Source organism: Haemorhous mexicanus, chromosome 19 (genome assembly GCF_027477595.1).
Source record: "Haemorhous mexicanus isolate bHaeMex1 chromosome 19, bHaeMex1.pri, whole genome shotgun sequence".
Taxonomy (NCBI): Eukaryota; Metazoa; Chordata; class Aves; order Passeriformes; family Fringillidae; genus Haemorhous; species Haemorhous mexicanus.
Genome location: NC_082359.1, coordinates 6,365,315 through 6,384,648, shown reverse-complemented (window position 1 = coordinate 6,384,648; position 19,334 = coordinate 6,365,315). Strand labels below are relative to the sequence as shown.

Below are 19,334 nucleotides of genomic sequence, written 5' to 3'. Positions count from 1 at the left end.
AGTTCAGAAAAGTGATAGAATTTCTGTGTGCTGTGTAAAACCCAAAATGAGCTGCTAAAGAGCAATATAATTTATTGCCCATACTACCTAGTAAGCATGCAAAACCAAAAGGCAGCATTGCTTTATCTTAGGAAACACAATTTTTTGGCCATGCCAGCTTGGCACAGGTATTTTATTCAGATAAGGTGACAACATATAAAAAAGTTCTTAAAAACCCAAACCAACTTTTTTTTTTGAATAAAAATAGATAGTTTAATTATGTTTCTGTTGGTTACATTTAAATCACATTTAATATTAAATTAATCTGTATTAAAATATGTACAAAGAATGATGTTATGATACATAACCTCTATGTATTTGTTACAATACATGAAAACATTGAAGTCACAGTGAATTCAAGCAAACACTTCAAGGAGAAGAGCATTCCACATGTGCACATATACACAGCAGGGTAGGCCAATGAGCCATAGGACCCAAGTAAAATGAAATCTGCTATGGAACAGGATAAGCTACTCTGTCAATATTTATAGTGCTACAGTCTACACAGAATTATCATATACTTCAGCCTCCTTCCAGAAAAATGATTCCCAGAGTCAAGCTACAAGTGACAATACAGTATCACAATGCATGACCAAAAAGGCTTTATTGATGCTGGCATTCCCTGGATTTTTCATTTGGTATTTGGCAGTTACTCAGTATTTGGATTTTAAAAACCCTGAAATCTAAAAACTCCTCTCACAAAACAAGTCTTTCAATTAAACTACAGGACTTCAATCTGGTAATACTAAAAAACATTTTCAGCATCTAGAACTTCAAGGAGAGTTTCAAATAGCTTGTTTAAAAACTAAAAAGCATTCAAGACAATTTTAAAATTACAATAGAACAGTACTATAAATATGGAACTTCAAAACATATTTTCTGTTATCAGTCAGCAACTAAACATCACAAGGGTACATCTACTAATAAAAGCAGGCTTAATAAATAGAAATCCAATGTACAAATACCAGGTGACAGCCTTTGCCATTACCAAGGTAGGAGTTTAGAAAAAGAAGTGTTCAATATCTCTGTGCTGAGATCAAAATCCTTTTGACCTCCCAAAAGGCATAAAAACACCAGTCCAGGCCTGTACCAGTACCTAAGATACACCAAAACTGCAGCACCATGAACTTTGGAACATCCAAAATCATTTCAGAGGGTCTCATCCTCAGCTTCCAGCACAAGGAGCCAAAAGGCACCACTGCATAACAAGAGCAGAAGACAAAACAATCAGTAGTCAGAGGGTAAAGAAAGGAACAAATGGATGTAGAGATCCTGTGAGCCATGCATGCCTCTGCTGTCTAACAAGCAGCTTTGGACTAGTGTGCAGCTACTTGACAACTACAAATAAATTCTTACATCCCCATCTCTGTTCCAGGTAGAAACTACACACCAACCTAGGCTACAACCCTAACACTGGGAAAGAAAAATGCAAATTCTGCATTAACATCAAAGCCAGTGGCACTGCTGTTGCCAAATTCCATCCTGAGCTCAAACAAGCCATCAGAATTAAATGTCAGTAACAGAGGATCAGCTACAATTAGCTAATATTTCTCTCACAACACAAACTGATGCTCCTTTTCCACCAGAAGTTAAAAGGCCACAAAAAGTTAGGAACAATTACAGAGAAGCTCAGGGATAATGAAACTTAAATAAATCTCATAAGGATGAAAAAATGTTGCTTTCACATTGTCTGCCTCCTCCTCCAAAGGAAAACAGTTGCCTTTGTAAGAAACTCTTAGCTTCAATTTACATTTTCACTAAAAGTTGCAATCTTTTTAAAAAATATTCTACAGAGAGTGGCAAGTTACTTGATTTACAATAATTTTTAAAGTAATCCTTACAGTGTCTTACCTTTAGGACAAGAGAGAAATGAGTGCATCCAGAAATTTGCTCCGATCTTCTGTTTTCAATTCAATTACTAAAATATGAAATATTTTATTACGGGATGCAAACAACTGACAGATATACCAGATCTCACCAGAAGATATACCAGGTATCTTCTCTTGAAGAACAATGAGCCTGAGTATACCAATTTATATTCTTACCCATCTTTAAGCAGGAGAAGCAATTTGGACACAATGCAAAGGACATTGTTTATTTTGTGCTTAAATATTAGCAAACTAATTTGTAGGTGCTCACTCCACAACAGAGCAGGCGCTTCTTAAATCCAAGAATATTTCTCTGTGTGTTCAACATGCATAGATAGATGTTATTTAAAAGCCTGTCTCTTTTTTAAGCATGTGCAAGATAGGCTGATTTCACTGCTCAAGTGTCCCATCAATTCCACACTGCTAAATTCTAAGCCTTTACAGACAACATCATGGACTGTAAAGTGCAGTGCACGTGTGCAAAGCTCAGTGCATGCAGAGCTGCCATGCAGACAGTCCCAGAAAGGCTGCCTGGGTGCTCTGTGCTTTGTGCAGCAGGGGGCAGGCTCTGAGCACCGCCCCCTGCGGGCCCCGCTACTCACTGGACATCTGGAAGTGGTTGTGCAGCGTCCTGGAGCTGGTGCTCTCCGCAGCCTTCTCGAAGGCTCTTCCAAAAAAGCTGAGGCAGGAGCAGAAATACGGATGAGTGTCACAGGAAAGGATGTTTACTGAGGTTGAAGCAAGGAACTTTTTCCTGGCTGAGAGGTGGAAATGGCTTCCAGATGTTTTTACAGTTGCTGTGTATTTAACAGACACCTCACTTATTCACTTGCAAAAATTTTTACATTGGAAGCTTTTAGAAGTGAAGTCATGGGCCATATAGTAAACTATTTCCCTCTTTTAAGAGGGAAGGAAAAGAAAAACCTTGCAAGGATTGCAAGATCCTGCTTGAAGATCTGCATCGTCTCACAAAGTACCTCATGCACACTGCAGAAGGTGTATTTTTGAGCAGGATACCATTCAAGTCAATATAATCAGTGTTAAACAGTACAGGAAATATATTTGCTTCAGAGACAGGTTTAGAACTTGTAAACACTTTGCTTACTTCTTTTTGTCTGAGCTTTCTGTCTCTGGAGGAATCCCCACCATGATCACAGTTCCCTGTTCAACATCCATGGGTGCAGCCATGACCAGGGGCAGCAGCTTGCAGCGCTTGTTTTTTGTCTGGAAGTCAAAGCCTCTTTGTTACACAAGGTCAGAAAGCAACTTAATATCAGCTCTCCATGTGAGATAGCATTACAAATAGCCACCTAAGGATAGAGATATTCTGCAGTTCAACAGAAGGTGATTTCTTTATGGGATATCTTAATTCACTTGCTCCTCACAGTAAAAGTCCCTTTAAGGACTAAGAGAAATTTCAGGGATGTACTCCCTCAAAACTTACAAAATTACACAAATGTTTAGATTTTTATTATCTTGGTAATGAAAACTCAATGCTATGAAGTCTCCAAATAGGTATCTTCCCTGGAGCAACATTCACAAATATGCAAAAATCATCCAATCAATCAGCAGAAAAACATTATTAATAGTTTCCCCTAATGCTTTTAATAATCAACTGCAAGTATCTGACAGAACAATAAGTAGTACACCAGCCAGAAGTTTGTGAGTCAAATGCTTTTGATTTACTTACAGAGCAAACGAATGATTTCAGTAAGTATTTACTAAGCAGACACAGAGACACTGGTTTGGAAAACAGTTTCACATCAGGTGTGCCCTAGGAAAAGAAGAATTATTTCAATTACAGCCCAAGATGATTCTTACTCTGACTTAGTTTTATTATCAACTAACAAGGCTAGAAGCCGTGTGTGGCTCAAAGAACACTAACAAGAACCATTACAGCACAGGAGGTTGAGCTCACCCAGCTTTGCAGCAAAGCCCTCTCCCCTTTATGAGGGGTGATTCTGCCTTTGGGAAGTTCAGAGCAATGTCAATATTGACCCATCACAGGACAGCACAGTACAGAGAACAGGTTCTTTCTTAAAGACTAATTCTTGCTCTGCCAAGCACTTAAGGAAACTTATTCAAAGATGATACAGTCAAGAAGAAGAGTCAAATGAGAGCCCAAACACACAATTCTGACCTCCATGAGGGAGCAATAGAGAAATGGCCCCTGGGAAATGACAAGGTTGGTGCAAATACAGCTGGCCACTGTCTGCTGAATGGCACGTAGCTGTTTTTTGGCTAGGTCCAGTCCTTGGTGCAGCTTGTCCAGGTTACCCCTGCAACAAAAAGAATAAAAACAAACACTCCCTTAGTAAAATAAAGTTTTCCACATTAAAATTATATCTAAATGCTATTCACAGGGAAATTTTGATTTTTTTCTTTAATAGCTTATGAAGCTATAATTCATATTTTAGATCCATAATCCCAATACATTTCCCTAAATAAAATTGCAAAATACTGAAGAGGTATATTTTCAGTACCTGGAGAGACTGTCCAAAGCCTTAATGAAATTAGTTGTTTCAGGCCCTTCTTTCTCTATGTTCTCCATGAGAGAAGTTGTTGCATAAACAATGTCACTTGCTGAGAACTTGTTCTTAAAGCCAAAGTGAATGCTGAAAGTCTGAACTCGCAAGTCTTTCATTCTGCAAAATGAAATAGACACAGGAAAATTTATTAACATTATCAACAGTGACCAACTGTCTCCCCAGTTTGTTAATCTTAAGCACATGAAGAAAAACCTTATACTAACATTTGCAACAAATCCGGTGTTTGTCAATCTAAGAATCATATTTTTAAAAACAGCATATTAGATCATCTTCATACAAAAATATTTGAACTTAATTGGAAAGTATTTTCAGATAAAACATTTGTATTTAAAACAATTTACCCAAATTTGTTTGCAGATTCTTCAATCATCTCCCGAAGATTTTCTTTCAAAGACATGTCCATGGAATTAAACTTCTGTTTCACTTGCTTCAAGGGCAAACTAAGAACAGAAGGAAAAAATTCATTGACAGGTATGCCAGAAGAAACAAGTATTTTGCCTTTTTCTCATAGGACTTTAAAAATGATTAGATGATTTAACAAGGTTAAGTCTGACTAAACTTGCACGCATTCTTTTTTTCAGTCATTGAAAAGTGAATACAAGGAAGCAGAGGTTACTTTACTGAGCTGCCATTCCATAAAAGCATACAGCAAGTGCTCCTTGTAAACCAATACACAAGTTGTGTAACTCAGAGACATTGCCACCTATTCAGAGCCCCACAATCATAGTTAAAAGCTGACAGCTTGAGTACTTGCAAGCTATATTCTAAATATTTTCCTGTAAGTCATTGAAAAAAATGATCCAAATTTTTATAACTCACCCCATGTCAGCCAAAAACTCCTGGAGCCTCTTCTGCCCTTGCACAGACCAAAGCTTGAGGCTAGCAGAGGTGTAGCAGGTGTTACAGAGACTTTCATAGAGAGACCAGTGCTGGTACAGTGCCAGGCGCAGGCTGAGCAGGAGTTATGGCAAATAATTGCAAACACAAATATCCTCTGACCCTACAAACTCTACAAGCAGGAAAGGATTCAACTGCCCTTAGAAATTGCATGTAAGGGCAATAAACGCAGTGAGAAGCTCAGGTGATGTAACCCAGGAGTAGCAACGATGACTTGCAACCAGCTCAGAAATGTTAAGCTGAACTGAAGCCCCATGAGCAGCTGAAACAGGGATTCATCCACAACAAAACATTTGGATTTCCCTTTATTTTATTTCAGAGCAGAGATGGTGCTGGCTTTTTTTTTTTCCCCTAGGTAAAATATCCAGAAGGGTTCACCCCAGACCTTTTTAAAGGATACTCATACTCAAATGCAATTCTCATGCAGTCAATGGACAGGGAATTCTCCTCATCCTCGTTGCGGTGGTTGTGGCGGGACACGTGGCGCTGCAGGATCCCAATGTCAGTCACGTACTTCATCCTGGAACACAAACAAGTTTGGCACTTCACCTTCTGCCTGGGAATTTTGGTTCTTGATTACAAGAAAATAAAAAATGCTTCCTAAAGTCTGCAGCAGGAAAATGTGGATACATTTTAAAACCCTCCCAACTCATTTAATAATGTTTTTTCGATATTCATCTTTTTACCCAGGCAACTAAAAAAAAAAACCCGAAACAAAAACCTCAAATAACAAAATAACCACCAAAAAACCACAACCAAAACAAAAAAACCCTACAAAAAACCCAAACCAAAACAAAATAATACAACAAAACCAAACAATAGACTGATCAAAGAAATCAGAAATATCTTGTAGTATATTACAAGATAAGTGAAATATACTATTACACTTATCTATTTAAAAATGTCCATGTATTAGTAAAAATATAACACCAGAATTCAAGTCTACACATGTAATATTAGAATTCTGATCAAATCTAGTAGAAAAAAAAAAATAGGAAAAAATATCTGAAACTTGTTTAAAACTGTAAAGGAACCTGGAGGATAAAGAACATGCAAAAGTTTCTTCCATTAATAAAGCTGTATCAAGTTCATGCTCAGGTAAACTACCATTAAACACAATTTCCTCCCAGATGAGAAGTGACTGATTTATAATTTTGTGAAAAACAAAGTTAACTTAAAAATTCTAAATAATAGAAAATAACTTTTAAAAAAATGCATTCCTATCTTTGGAAGGCAACAGATCACATTCAGGCATTAATATATTTAATATCACTGTTAATTACTTATATTGGTTATAATAATACCTTTATGTTTCCTGAGCTCTACTAATTGCTGCTACTCCCAAAACCAAACTTTTAAAAGACAGCCAAATAAATAAGAAAGAATAAAAATAATAATTTAAAAAATAAGGTTTTAAAAAAACTTTCTTACTGAGTGATTTTATCTTGGACCCACTGATCTGTTAGGCCAACAATTGCCCACCTAAATTTTTTTTGGAAAAAAAGAAATAGAAATAAAAGGTTAAACCAACAAGTATTCCAATAGGGTATATTATATTTACCCTCTAAGTATGTAAGAGAACAAATCAGAAACATTGTTTACCAGCAGTACAGAGAAGTTAATAACAAAGTTATCTACTACTACTCCCTCTTTTGCAGGCATACACATATAGCACCATTCTCTCTTTTTCCATGCAAAACGTGTTGTTGCTTTTAATTAATTTACACAGATGCATCCTCTAGCTGAGGACAAGCATCCACCCCCAAAAGAAACTGGAATCTCATAGTGAGATAGTGAAACCAAATAATCTTGGGAAATTTTGCCTGCCTTTGTGGCAGGTTTAAGCTTCCAATCTCTACAAAAAATGATGATGGAAACCTACCACAACATGTCATTCAAGTCCTTAGACATTACCCATGCCAGATCAAACATCACCATTGCAGACTACAAGAGGGAGAAGCAAAAAGACAAATGAACACAAGACACAGTTCACTAAACAAATAGAACAGCTCAATCTGCCAAGCCCTAGCACATGTTACTAAAGCCCTGAAATCACCCTGCAGTCTGACAATCTGCCAGCTTCTTCCTAAGATATTAAGTAGAAAGAAAAATATTCTAGAGAGCTCTGTAAACCTGCATTATATATAAAGCAAACAATTAAATATAAATAATCAGAGAGGCCAAATGACAGAAAGAACAGTTTGATGCCCAAAATGCTGTGTTTGGAATACCCTGACACTCTGAAAGACAAACAGCCTCCCTATGTGCAAAAGACTTTTTGGGACAGTATTTTGTAAATAGATAGATACCCTTGCAAAGATCTAAAAAAAGCCATAAAACATCAAACTCATTTAAACTATATATATATATATACATACTGCATCATATATATACAACAATAAGATATAAAAATGCAAGATGCAATATTATTATACTGAATAGTATTATTAGATAATTATATAATTGTAATAGATAATTATAACATTGGATATTTTCCAATTACTTTTACACTGTCACCTTAAAGTTTGATGGCAAACAGAGTTTATACTTACTGAGGTTCCATGGTATTCATATTGTTCATAATCAAAAAGAATTTCTCGTCTAAAATAGGGAAAAAAAACAGATTTGAGTGAGTGGTGAATTGGTCATTGGAACCAATTAAAAAATAAGCCAGAAGTGGTGATTAATATTTAAATTTCAGTTTAGCAATTAAAAATATTAAACGTGGGCTAGAAATTGTTTATCTGCAAGGCAATCAGACTTTAGTAACAATGTGGAAACCACACTGAAATGTACTCATAAAGCAAAAGGGAAAAATAATTACATCAGTATTCCTCAAATCCCATTTTATCTGATTTGTTCCTGTTCATTCCTATTGACTGCAGTGGGAATGTAAAAGTAGAAAACAGGACAAATTTCAGCCCAAGGCAGACAACATAAGAACATTACAGCTGTTTGAAGTGAGCCAATGCACCTACTGGTACTCAAATTTTAAATTACTATTTACAATTTCCTCCATTTAAACATTTCTCTTTATATACTAAATATCTCTCTCAACTTTCTAAACAAAATTATAGCTAAAGCACCTTGCAAATCACAGCTTGTTATCTTGTGTTTGTATTCTTAACACAATTTTAATCAAAGAATGAAAGAAAAAGAAGCAACATAAGAAAACCCAATTTACACACCTGCGTGCTTCCCATTCTCTCCTCTGTCTCCTTTTCATTGTCCTCTCTATTACCTCCTGTAAATTAATTTCCAGGATGTTAAAAAGCTAGAAAAAAATACTCTAATAGATTAGCATCTAGATACCTCAATTATTAAATTTTAATATAAAAAAGTAATTAAAATTTTCATTTATTTCTTTTCCTAAATTAAAAAAAAAAAGCCATTAACAACATCTAATGAGAAAAGTATTATCAAAGATATTTCCAAGGAGCACACATAAGATCTTTGTGAAATATTTATTTTGTGTATTTGTAATTTTCTTTTGAATTTGGATAGCTTCTTTGGCTAAGACAGTGCCCTTTTTAAATTACTAGGAAAAAAAAGTACAATGCTAATGGGAAGATAACAAAGATAAAATAAAATATATATTAGATCTAAGGATGTCTTCATATTCACTTCTCCCTTAATGTTGCTGGTCTCATGCCTTTGTTTGCTTTTGTAATATAAATAGAAAATATGCTACAAGTAACACGGCAAACATGGCCAATTAAATTTCATGTGCACACTTAATATACTTTTTTTTAGTTCACTGCTACAAGCACAGACAAAATGCATTGCTAAACTATTTGTGAGTTTGTATCTTCTCAAACACTTTTTTTGTAACAGGAGTTAATATCTAAACAAGTTCTACTGCTAGACTGCCAAGCCCAGAGCACATATTAGGAGATGGATCTTCTCTAGTTCACTGATTATACAAAGAATTGTGCATAAGTAAGTTCAAACAGGTTTTTTTTTAATTTGGAGAAAATATTTCTGTGTAGTTCAGATAGATAAATATTTTGTTCATGTGAAACTACCTGTTGTTTGAGATTATTTCTTAATCTTGCACTTGGATTTGTGACCTAATAGAAGATAATTTTTAAACTGAGATATTGTTATGATGTCAAATATATGTAACAGCAGTGTTCTCTCTTCCCTTCAGAACACAGCAGTGAAACAAACCTCTTCAAAACGTCTGCGCTTCTCCAGGGGCTCTGAGCCATCACTTTCATTCTCTGAGTCCTCCTCCTCCTCCTCCTCCTCATCTCTGAAGATGTCATCATAAGCAGGAACATCGAGATCATCCTCCTGCTTGACTAACAGCTTAATCTAGCAAGGAGAAAACTGTATTTTAGAGAAACTATCTTACTCAGTGAGCAAAATGCACTCTTATTTAGAAAAGAAACTAAAAATTCATTCAGGTTGTATTAATTCCTAGCATATCAAAACATTGGTTTTTAATACAAATACCATACTGATTTATAGAAAATAAAAGGAAAAATTCCTATTCCTCTATTAGAGCATTATTGAAAACATTATCATTTTAATGCTTGTTAAAATACAATTATTTGTGCTTAATATTTTAAATTCTAGATGCTGCTAGAAGATGAGAAATAACACATGTCACATTCTGGAGGGATGTTTATTCCTCTGATTTATGGCAGTTTGATTTATAGCAGCAAGATTAACAGGTGCTTACTACTGACAACTGCCACATTGCTAACTTTAGACATTTCACTACTGCAAAAAGGATCTTTTCTCGTCATGTACATTAGTACTGCAAATATTTATTTATTAATGCTGCTTGCTGACCTACAAGCTAATGTTCTAACCAGTTTTGCAAACACAGAAAAGCACTACACTGCTCACCACCACACTGTGGGGAGGTTTTTATGAAAGAAAAGCTTTTACCTGTGTGTCATTGTAAACATTCACTACATTGATCGGTCTGTGACTGTCACATACAAAAAAATAAGTGTCTTCTTCAGGCTGCAAGATTTCCAGGAGGTCTACATTGGCACCACAATTAATAAGAACAAAGTATTTGAACTGCAAACAAAAGCAGATAAAAAAAACAAGTTCATAATTTAAATTGCCAGGAAAATGGAAAACTGAAAATACATTTACAAAACCTACAGAGCACTCATCATTGCCAAAATTTGTGTTTACTTTCTGATATTTGATGTCTCTGAGGCAGAAATTTTTTTTTTTAAGGCAAAGCACACAATTCAGGGATGTTGGACATTCAATACCAGCACCTTTAGATTTCATAATTTGTGCAAACTTAATTTGACTCCATCAACATTATAGCACATTTGTTAGAGGTGGTGCTAAAAACTTGACAAGTGTATTACTGGTGTGATAAATTCTAACCACAGTTTGAAGAAACCACTAATAATAACGAGTTAAGTGTTGACACTTTAAATTGGGGAAGGGAAGCAGTTTATCTTTACAAAAGATGAGCTACAGCTTAAAAATTTTCCAGTATTTTTCACCTGATCTTTGTGCTCCAGAAAGGCAGTTTCAAGCTCTTGCCACCCAGCCACTGGCACGAGTGTGTATTGCACATGGTCACACTGAAACAAAGCCTGCAAGGAAGCAACAGCTGTGAGCAGAGGGGAGGGGAAACAGCCTCTCCTGCAGTGCTGCACCAGGCTATGACTCTATTCCATGCAAATCCTTAAAATAAAGACATCCCAAATGACAAATCTATGTGAGCTCTGAGACTACGACTCACCAGTTTTCAGTGCCAAAACTCATGGAAACAAATCTTACAAAAGCAGATTAAAGCTTCCCCCTCTCCCCAGTTCACACCCACATACAGGATCTCAGGGCATACATATTTTTTCATACTGTCAGCCTGCAGTGACAATGAGGCAAGACTTACTTGGAGTATTTTACAAGCACATAATGCATCAACATCTGAAGCAACAAGCAGGAGAACACGCTGTAAAAATAACAAAAAAATAGCATTAATATAGGTGCCAAATAGAGCATGCTGGTACATGAAATGCATAGAACACTGAGCCACCAGAAATTCAGATAGACATCATCATAAGCACAAAACAAATTACTTCTGAATGGATACTGCAACCAAAATTAACCAGTTTGGATATCTGTCAATATCAAAAACAAGCAACTCCACATACCCAAAATATGTCAGCTCCTTTAGGGACACGTAATTACACAGACTCCTTTGAACCTCACATACTTTTGAAGTCTCACACCTAGTCAAGCCCTACAATTATTTTCATTGTGTTTAGAATAGCCTTCATTTTCAGCAGAGATCTGCAATTTTAACTAAAAAAAAAAAAAAAAAAAAAACAACTGCAACAAAAGCAAGAGCAAGGCAACTCAAGAAAGAAATTCTTTCACCTAAATGAAAATTGGCTGGTATTTTTTTGGGGGGGGGGAGGGACAGGTTGGTTGGTTCAATTTTTGTTTGTTTTGTGAGAGAGTTGTTTTAGGTCCTAGGGGAAGGGTGTTTTGAGATTTTGCTCACAGCTGGAGATATTAAGATAAATGCTTTCATTTGCACAGTTCATAATATAATTGTATCGGTAAAAATGCCAAAAAGACTTCTCAACAAAAGCTTCACCATCTTACCACAGCGAATGGAGTTAAGCAAACCCTGGGTTAAAAATACAAGTAGCAAACAGATGTGCTACAAGATTGCAGGAAAAACATTAAAAGATGACAGAAAGCAATATTTAGTGTCTGGGCAAATAACACCAAAATGGTTAGAAAGATATTAAAATAAATACTTCAGAGATGACATGGTTAAGCATGAGATCCAGAACAGACAAAAACACTTTTGCGGAAGGAGGCGAGCCGTCAGTGAAATCCCTGGCGAGCCCTCACGGCGCTGACGCTGCTTCGTCCCGGTTCCCAAGGGCAGGGAAGGGAAAACACCCGGGAAAGGGATTTTTACCACCCGGGATTTTTACCGCCGGACCCGCCGCCCTCAGCGCGGCCGCCTGGCCGGTGCTCCCCGCTGCCGACCCCCGCCCCGCAGCCCCCGGAGCGGGGCCAGCACCGCCCCAGAGCACCGCAGCCCGTTCGCCTCAGCCGGTTCGCCTCAGGGGCCGCGGGCAGACCGGGGACGCCCCGCACCGATCCTGAGCCGTGAGGCGGCAGGAACCGCGGCAGCCCAGAGCGGGGAGAGCCCTAAAGGAGGCCGCTCCGCCCGCCGCCGGGGCGCTCGGGGTGCCGGCCCGGCCCGGTCATGGCGCGCTGCCCGCACCTGGGTGACGATCAGGTCGTAGAACTCGCGGCGGCAGTCGGAGACGAACATGGCGGGAACGGGCGCGCGCGGCGGGAACGGGCGGCAGCCTCAGGCCGCGCCCGCTCAAACTGGGCGCCAAAGCAGCGCCGCGTCTCATTGGTCCGCGCGTCAAGAAGCGTGGCCAATAGGAATGCGCCCATTCCGCCTCTGCAGCGCGAACGGCAAAACCCCTTCCGGGGTTCCGCCAATGGGATGCGGAGAAGGTGGTGACGATGCGCGCTGCTGGCCAATCCCAAGAGGGCCTTGGCCGGAAGCACCCTGCCGGGTGTTGTCGCCAAGTTTGCCATCTTTGCTGAGGGCGACTTGCTTGCTTTCTATTAAAGGGAGCCCGAAGAAGGGGCGGCAGGGCCGCATCAACACCCGGTGACCGAAGAGAAGTCCAGCGGGCAGAAGGGGCTCCCGGCGATGGCCGCCTTGGAGGGCGCTAAGCCCGGGTTTCCGCCCTCACCCGCAATGGCCGCTCGGGCGGGCGGGGCCGCGCGGCATGCTGGGAGGGGCGGGGCCGTGGGTGGGGCCCGGCCCGGCCCGTGAGGCGAACGAGCGGCGCTGGCCCGGCCCGGCCCGGCCGCCCCGAGGCAGCGCCCGCCGCCGCCGCAGCCATGGTGAGACCGGGGGGCCGTCGGGGAGGGGCCGCGTCACTTCAGGAGCCCTCAGTGGGTGCGGTGACACTTGGTGTGCTGTAGATACTGATGATTGCGTTCTTCTCTGTGTGTTGTTTTTCCTCTCTAGTTCTCTTTTAATATGTTTGACCACCCCATCCCCCGGGTGTTCCAGAACCGTTTTTCAACCCAGTACCGCTGCTTCTCGGTATCCATGCTTGCCGGACCTAATGACAGGTCAGATGTGGAGAAAGGCGGGAAGAGTATGTGCATGTTTTATTTTGACTAATAAACTGTTGGAAGAGTGTTTGTGAATAGTGTCGGGTATTGCAGCTTTTGGCCGAGGCAGCAGGAACATTGAGCTCACGGTGGCAGATTGCCGAGCAGCCTGGGTCGGGCTCTGAGGAAGGAGGAGGGGTCATGTTCTATTGCATTACTCGGTAATTAAAAGTGTTTACCAAGTGAGTCGGGGTTTATGACTATTAGGAGGAGAGAGTCTTCATCTCTAAAGTTTCTTGTTGCAATCTTGTATCTAGCGTGAGCCATGGAAGTTTATGTTAAGGAGTTTTTCCTCCCGCCGTGTTGCACTTCTTTTAATTCGTAAAAAGAAAGAAATAGATGGGCCGGCTTAGTTTTCAGGCTGTCAGATTAATGCTGTGTTGTTTTGAGTTGGTATGGATTGAAGAGCACCTGTGAGCCCTAACAAATGAAATTAGCTTTGGGAAAAATTTTCTTTAGTAAAAGCAATGTAAAACCTTTTCTTGTCTTTTATTTTCCCCTGATTATAATTCTGAAATCTCCACATAGCAGGGATATTTGTCATGGCTGATTCTACTGAAGTGTCTAAAAATGAATTTTCAGATTTAGACTCTTTTTTTAGGAGAGATTTTAGAGCAAGGAGGAATAAAAATGTGTGTTATGTAGTCTTGTGCAGAGGTACTTTTCCTAATTTTACATTCTTATTCATTTCTGCAGTAATTATGCCACCATCAGCTTTGGATCAACTCAGTAAGTGAATACTTTATTCTGGAATAACAGCATTAGAAATAGGAACAAATGTGTATTTTAGTTATCTATTTAAGTCTTAAATAGATACCATGAGAATAATTAGTTTAAAAATTAAGGTATTTTTTTCTGTCAGACTTCATGGTTGCTTGTCTGCCTTCAAGTACAAACTTCTGAAGTGTTGGGCTCCCTGAGCATTTAAATTCTGAGTGCAGTTCTGAGTGCAGTGCCACACTGGATCTGTGGATCTGCTTTCTCTGTAGTTTTCAGCAGTTGGGATAATGGTGTGAGGGGAATCCTCTCCTATGGTCTGGCCCATTCTCTTGGTGATGTTTGATCTCTGAAAGCTTCAGAAATGTACTAGGGGCTTTTAACAAAGAAAACTTTTTTCTCCTTTCTCACTAGGCCGCCTTAACATCACTTACCCCATGCTGTTCAAGCTGACCAACAAGAACTCAGACCGAATGACTCACTGTGGAGTGCTGGAGTTTGTGGCTGATGAGGGCATCTGTTACCTTCCACACTGGGTGAGCTGCCTCATGCTGGACTGTCAGAACCTGAAAAGTAGGATTAGCAAGTTGCCAAGTTTAATATTAAGGAGGTGGAATGTTTCCTGACAGTGCCTGTCTCTGCTGGTCATGTTTGACAACAGCCTTCAGTTCTGGCTCAGGCTTCCTTCTGCAGAAGTTTAACTTGGCAAAGCAGACTGCTTTTAACATGCACCTGACTGTTCTTCCTGAAATTGAATATACACAAGAGCTGATACATACAAGAGAGAGATTTGAAAACATCAGACACATTGATAGGGCTTTGTGTGTTTGTTTCCATTCTTGCAGATGATGCAGAATTTGCTGCTGGAAGAAGGAGGCCTGGTGCAAGTGGAGAGTGTGAATCTGCAAGTTGCCACTTACTCAAAATTCCAGCCACAAAGTCCCGATTTTCTCGACATCACCAATCCCAAAGCTGTGTATCCTTCCTATTCAGTTGTGGAATAAGGGGAAAAAAATTTTCTTCCAAATTGGAATGATCAAACAGAGCAAGCTTTTCATGTGTGGCTCCTACACTTCCAGTAGTGCACGGCCATTGCTGCTCCTTCTGAAAACAAAAGGGATGGGGAACTGATGTACAGAGATGTGGTCAACTGTTGGTACAAAGTGTGGTCTGAAGAAGGAGGAGTGTTGGCTTAAAATACAATGAGTTTTGAGTGTCCCTTTGAAGAACTTAGACATCCTAACATTTCCTAAAATCCTAGCTGCAGTTCTGATGACTTTTAAACCATGTTTGAGAAACTAAGAATTAGAGATCTACAGTATGGTGACTTTAAGGCTTTGATGTTTTACTGAAAACAAATATTTCATCTTAACATGCTCCAAAGACTGGAAAATGCATTGAGGAACTTTGCCTGTCTAACTACTGGGGATGTGATTGCCATCAACTACAATGAAAAGGTACAGTGTAGGGTTGAGGATTGTAGACTAAGTTCAGTTGTTGGATGTTGGTACTAAAACAATCAACCCAGAGCTGTGCAGTGTTTTGGACAAGTAATCCCACATGTGAAATTTTCCCTCTATTGGAGGGAAAAAGGAGTCAGCTAAGTCTTTTTCTGAGCTGCTGTTTAAGTTTCTTTGGACTCACAAGAAAATAATGTTTGTGCTGTTGAAGGTTTTACAAGTCAAAGGAAAGAATTTATTCTAAATTCAGAATTTGTTTTCAAAAATGCAGATTAAAGTACAGTAAGAGTGCAGCAAGGTACATTAATGGATTCTCTGGCTTCTAAGTTAAACACTTCTGCTTTTAAATTCTGTAGAGACCCTGCAGTATCTAGTCCTCTAGCTAAAGAGTACTTCCTTCAGGTCTGGAGGGAAAGGCTTAGATATGCTTTCCTTACACAGAATGCAATCTTCACGTGTCTGTGACTGTTTCAGATCTATGAGCTTCGGGTGATGGAGACCAAACCAGATAAGGCTGTGTCCATCATAGAGTGTGATATGAACGTAAGTTAAAGCTGATGGGGAAAGTCTGCCCTAACTGTGTCCTCCCAAGAGGAGAGGACCCCTGTGCAGCAATAGCTCTGCACACCCAGCCCAGCTGATGCTGTAAGAAAGGTGCAGTCCATGGGGTTGGGAAGATGACTCACTTGGGAGTGCTCATGTGCCTTTGTAACCCCATCTGTGATCCAGATTGGCACTTCATGTGCCATCAGGTGACTGCAGAGCCTAGAATTTAGTGTTTAGCTTTGGCATGTTTTATCTCAGTTTTATTTAATAGCCTTGTCTTGACTCATATTTCAGTGATAATGTGGAACTGTTTTACTGCTCTGTTTCCATTACATGCTAAGGTTAATTCCTAGGAGGCTTGGTCTTTTTTTCATTCTGAGTTAAAATCTTTAACAACCAAACCTTAGTTCTTTTTAGATCAAATGTAGTGATAATTGTTCATGGAGTTTTGAGGAATAGTAGTATAAAGCTTATGATTTAAAGAAAATATTAATCATGGGGTTTTTCATGCTTCTTGTGTAACTAGGTGGATTTTGATGCTCCTTTGGGATACAAAGAACCAGAAAGAAGTGCACAACATGAAGAGACCACAGTACGTTAAACTTTTGTTCTTCCAAAATGCATCCCCTAGAAGTCACTATTGATTGTGGGGGGAGTGCCAACATAATTTTTTTATTTAAACAAGTTCTTAGGGGTAAATTTTGCTTACCAGAAGCTTTTGCATGTGTTACTTAGGAGACAGGTGTTTACCAACTGTTGTTTTGGGAAAGTGATTGTTCTCAAGTTTTGTTCTGTCAGAAATACTTGGAACTGTTTTCAGGTCATGTGCATGTCAGGACAGAAACAAAATGTACTTGTTTTTCCCCCTCACAGGATGTGGAAACAGACCACAGTGGATATGTGAGCGATATAGGATTTCGTGTAAGTGCCCTGTTTCTGCTGGTTTCTGAATGCTGTAAAATGGTGAGGGAAAGTTGTGCTGAACAACTGTAAAATATTAGTACCTGTTCTTAGAGATGCTTGTTACGTAACTGGCAAGTGCCTGTGAATGTTCTGTGTGATCACAGCCAGGAGCAAAGGGCAGATGGGAGACAGAAACAGACCCCTAAACCCACAATTCATCAGCTTATTTGTACCAAAAAGAAGCATGCTGAATTAAATAACTAAATAAAAATTGCTGTAAGATTTTACAGATATAACGTCCTTGTGCAGTGTGCTTTCAAATGCCCGGAGTTCAATTAAAACTGGTTTTGTATCTACAGGCATTCTCTGGATCTGGGAACAGATTGGATGGCAAGAAGAAAGGTGTGGAGCCCAGTCCTTCACCAATTAAGCCAGGAGACATCCGAAGGTATGTCTGTATCATTATTTGTAAGCTAGTGCAGGATCAGTGTTTGAGCAGAGTTTGGTTTTTTCCCTGCTCCTGCAATATAAACAAACTAATTTTGTCATGAGTTTGCCTTAGAAAATAAATAGTCTTTCTTATCCACAGGCTAATGGAAACATGCCTGTGACCAACCTTCCACAACAACTCCAGGATTTGATTTACTTCTGCAATCTTCAGAAAATAATTCAGTGGTTTAACTCTGGAATTATTTAGAAATGAAATTCTGCAGTCAGTGTTGATATTACACTGACAGACACAGAATAGGTCTCTCTGTGTCAAATTCAACAGTATATAAACATAATATTTTTATGCTTCTTTTCCAGAGGAATTCCCAACTATGACTTCAAGATTGGTAGAATCACGTTTATTAGGAATTCACGTCCACTGGTCAAGAAAGTGGAAGAGGTAAATAAAGTTGAATCCTCCCCAGTTTTGCACAGAATTATAACATTAGAACTAAGATCCAAGTTGCAGCGCCTCTCTCTTTCCCCTTGTTTTTACAGCATGCTTCTGTTAAAAAGTGGCAGTAGTTTAGAATGGTTTGAGTCACATGAAGCAGCCTCTGAGGTCCTTATTACTGATGAAAAAAGACTGATTGGCCTGGTGTCAGTTTATTAAGCCAGTTGGCTGAAAGGTCAAAATGCTGCTATTTTATTTTCAGGAAGAAAGTGATTTTTATCTAGATTAAGGATGTGAAATGTCTACAGTCAGTGGCTGCTCTGATGGAGTATTCTTGCTAGCAGTCGTTCAGCTTTCATCACACACAAGCAGTGAGCCAAGAGGTAAAACCTTTTTACCTTCTTTGTTTTCCTAGGATGAGTCTGGGAGCCGGTTTATTGCCTTTTCAGGAGAAGGCCAGTCCCTGCGCAAGAAAGGAAGAAAGCCCTAAGTCGTGGTACCTTCAGCTAGTTGGGGGGAAAATAAAATAACAGTTGCAGCATCTTGGATCTTAATTGCAGTTGAGAGATCGTTTTGCAACCAAGGAGCGCTTAATAGGTGTTTTGGTTTCATGTTCAGAGCTGGAGCTGTCAGACTGTCTTAATTTTCAGTTGAAAATGAAGTTCTGGAAATTTGGAAGAAGCTTTTTGTATGTGTTGTAAAGAGGGGAACACAGATCTGTGGTAAACCTGAGAAGCAAAACTAACAAGCTCTACTTTACTGAGGGTCCGGTTCTTAGACTACATCTTCCTCTCATATCCTGAGTGATGATGATCTCATGTTGCTCTGTGCTTGGTATTTTCCTCCCTTTATATGTATTTTGCCACAATTTCAGATCAGCTTTTTGGTGTGGTGCAAATAAAGGGTGACTTTGGTGTTTAGGATTTTAGTGCAGGGAGTCTCTTTGAGCTTAGCTTCAGGTGTTGGGTTAGTAATCATTCTGAGCAAACCCCCTGTAATTGCTTTTTATATTTATAATTAATAACATGCCTTTTAATAGTTCAGATACTATTACGTAGCGTAGCAATCTCTTGGCACGTGTAGGGAGAGGAGGGACCCAGCTGCACTGCCCGGTGCCGCTTTGGAATGGTGCGAGCGTATCCTGTGCGCCCTCTCGTCTGCCGGTGAGCGTACCCGGGTGCAACTCTGCGCTCTCCTGCGAGCCCGAGTAAAAGTTCCTCGATCCCAGCTGCGTGCCTGTGTGGTGATTTCGGACAGACCGAGTGCCGGGGGCTGCCGGGCGCCCCAGCGCCTCCCCGGGCAGCGCTCCGCGGTTGCGGCC

The 19,334-nt window shown here is 39.6% G+C and overlaps 2 protein-coding genes across 2 annotated transcripts; one reads left to right on the top strand and one right to left on the bottom strand.

Moving 5' to 3' along the window:
- Positions 1 to 618: 618 nt before the first annotated feature.
- On the bottom strand, positions 619 to 12,722 carry CDC45 (cell division cycle 45). Its single transcript, XM_059863610.1, has 19 exons — positions 12,585 to 12,722; positions 11,229 to 11,288; positions 10,837 to 10,929; positions 10,253 to 10,390; positions 9,524 to 9,670; positions 8,542 to 8,597; positions 7,906 to 7,954; positions 7,236 to 7,297; positions 6,785 to 6,835; positions 5,754 to 5,873; positions 5,276 to 5,407; positions 4,798 to 4,896; positions 4,391 to 4,552; positions 4,048 to 4,186; positions 3,598 to 3,681; positions 3,013 to 3,131; positions 2,510 to 2,586; positions 1,891 to 1,957; positions 619 to 1,237 (listed from the first exon to the last, which is right to left on the bottom strand). The coding sequence occupies exons 1-18, from the start codon at positions 12,633 to 12,635 to the stop codon at positions 1,893 to 1,895; spliced, it is 1,704 nt and encodes a 567-aa protein (XP_059719593.1). The 5' UTR covers positions 12,636 to 12,722; the 3' UTR covers positions 619 to 1,237; positions 1,891 to 1,892.
- Positions 12,723 to 13,129: 407 nt separating this feature from the next.
- On the top strand, positions 13,130 to 19,240 carry UFD1 (ubiquitin recognition factor in ER associated degradation 1). Its single transcript, XM_059863188.1, has 12 exons — positions 13,130 to 13,228; positions 13,356 to 13,488; positions 14,201 to 14,233; positions 14,636 to 14,757; positions 15,067 to 15,197; positions 15,606 to 15,678; positions 16,156 to 16,224; positions 16,754 to 16,819; positions 17,101 to 17,148; positions 17,490 to 17,578; positions 17,938 to 18,019; positions 18,429 to 19,240. The coding sequence occupies exons 1-12, from the start codon at positions 13,226 to 13,228 to the stop codon at positions 18,501 to 18,503; spliced, it is 924 nt and encodes a 307-aa protein (XP_059719171.1). The 5' UTR covers positions 13,130 to 13,225; the 3' UTR covers positions 18,504 to 19,240.
- Positions 19,241 to 19,334: the final 94 nt, after the last annotated feature.